At 63.3% G+C, this 711-nt stretch overlaps 1 protein-coding gene across 1 annotated transcript in view; it reads right to left on the bottom strand.

Moving 5' to 3' along the window:
• Nucleotides 1–341: 341 nt before the first annotated feature.
• LOC104161613 (glycosyltransferase-like protein LARGE2) overlaps nucleotides 342–711 on the bottom strand; it is a gene marked incomplete at its 5' end in the record, with an annotated part of 3,380 nt that continues 3,010 nt past the window's right edge. Inside the window, 2 exon segments of the mRNA XM_009700110.1 lie at nucleotides 342–539; nucleotides 664–711. Of these exon segments, the coding sequence (XP_009698412.1) occupies nucleotides 342–539; nucleotides 664–711 (246 nt within the window).

The raw sequence follows: 711 nt of genomic DNA, 5'->3' as shown, positions 1-711 counted from the left end.
AGCTGAGAATCCACACCTGCTAAAAGAGGGGAGGGAGGAGCCCTGTCCCCTGGCCCATATCATGGGGAGGTTCCCCTGTAACACAGGGAGGCGGCTGCTGCAAAAAAAAAACCCAAACCCTTGGCCACGCTGCAGCAGCTTGACCTGCAGGCACTGCCTGTTCTCACAGCTGGCATCTTCCATCTTATCTACGGGCATCCCTTGGCTGGGGTGGAGAGGCTGTGCTGCCGGCTCGGTTCCCTCGGGCCAGGCTGTAGCGGTGGGTCGGGGGCAGGAGGGAGGCCCTGCGCCCTCCCTTCTCCAGCGTGCTGCTAGCACCCTGCACCCCCTGTCCCCGGGCATCACAGGCTCCTCTCGGCGGTGAGGTATTTGAGCGCGGCAGCCCCGTACCGCCGTGACAAGTCCTGGTGGAACTCCTCCCGCAGTGTCTGGAGGCAGCCCCGGTACCCTGCGCTCAGGCGAAACTTGGAGATGTCGAAGCTGGGGGCGTGAGGCATGTGGATCATGAAGGCATTGGGCAGGACCAGCAGCTCATACTCCTGGGGGCAGAGCAGCAGCCCTTACTGTCAGCGTCAACTCGGTTGTACCAACACATCACTGCCCGGCCAAGACCCCCCCCAACACCCAGCACCCCCCTGGTGCCAGGAGCAGCCCCTTACTCACCTGCGCATCCAGCTCCATGATGTGGGACACCTTGTTCCCGCCGAAGAC

This window comes from Cariama cristata, unplaced genomic scaffold (assembly GCF_000690535.1).
Source record: "Cariama cristata isolate BGI_N322 unplaced genomic scaffold, ASM69053v1 scaffold27595, whole genome shotgun sequence".
In the NCBI taxonomy this organism is placed as follows: domain Eukaryota; kingdom Metazoa; phylum Chordata; class Aves; order Cariamiformes; family Cariamidae; genus Cariama; species Cariama cristata.
This window is presented reverse-complemented; position numbering and strand designations above follow the sequence as displayed.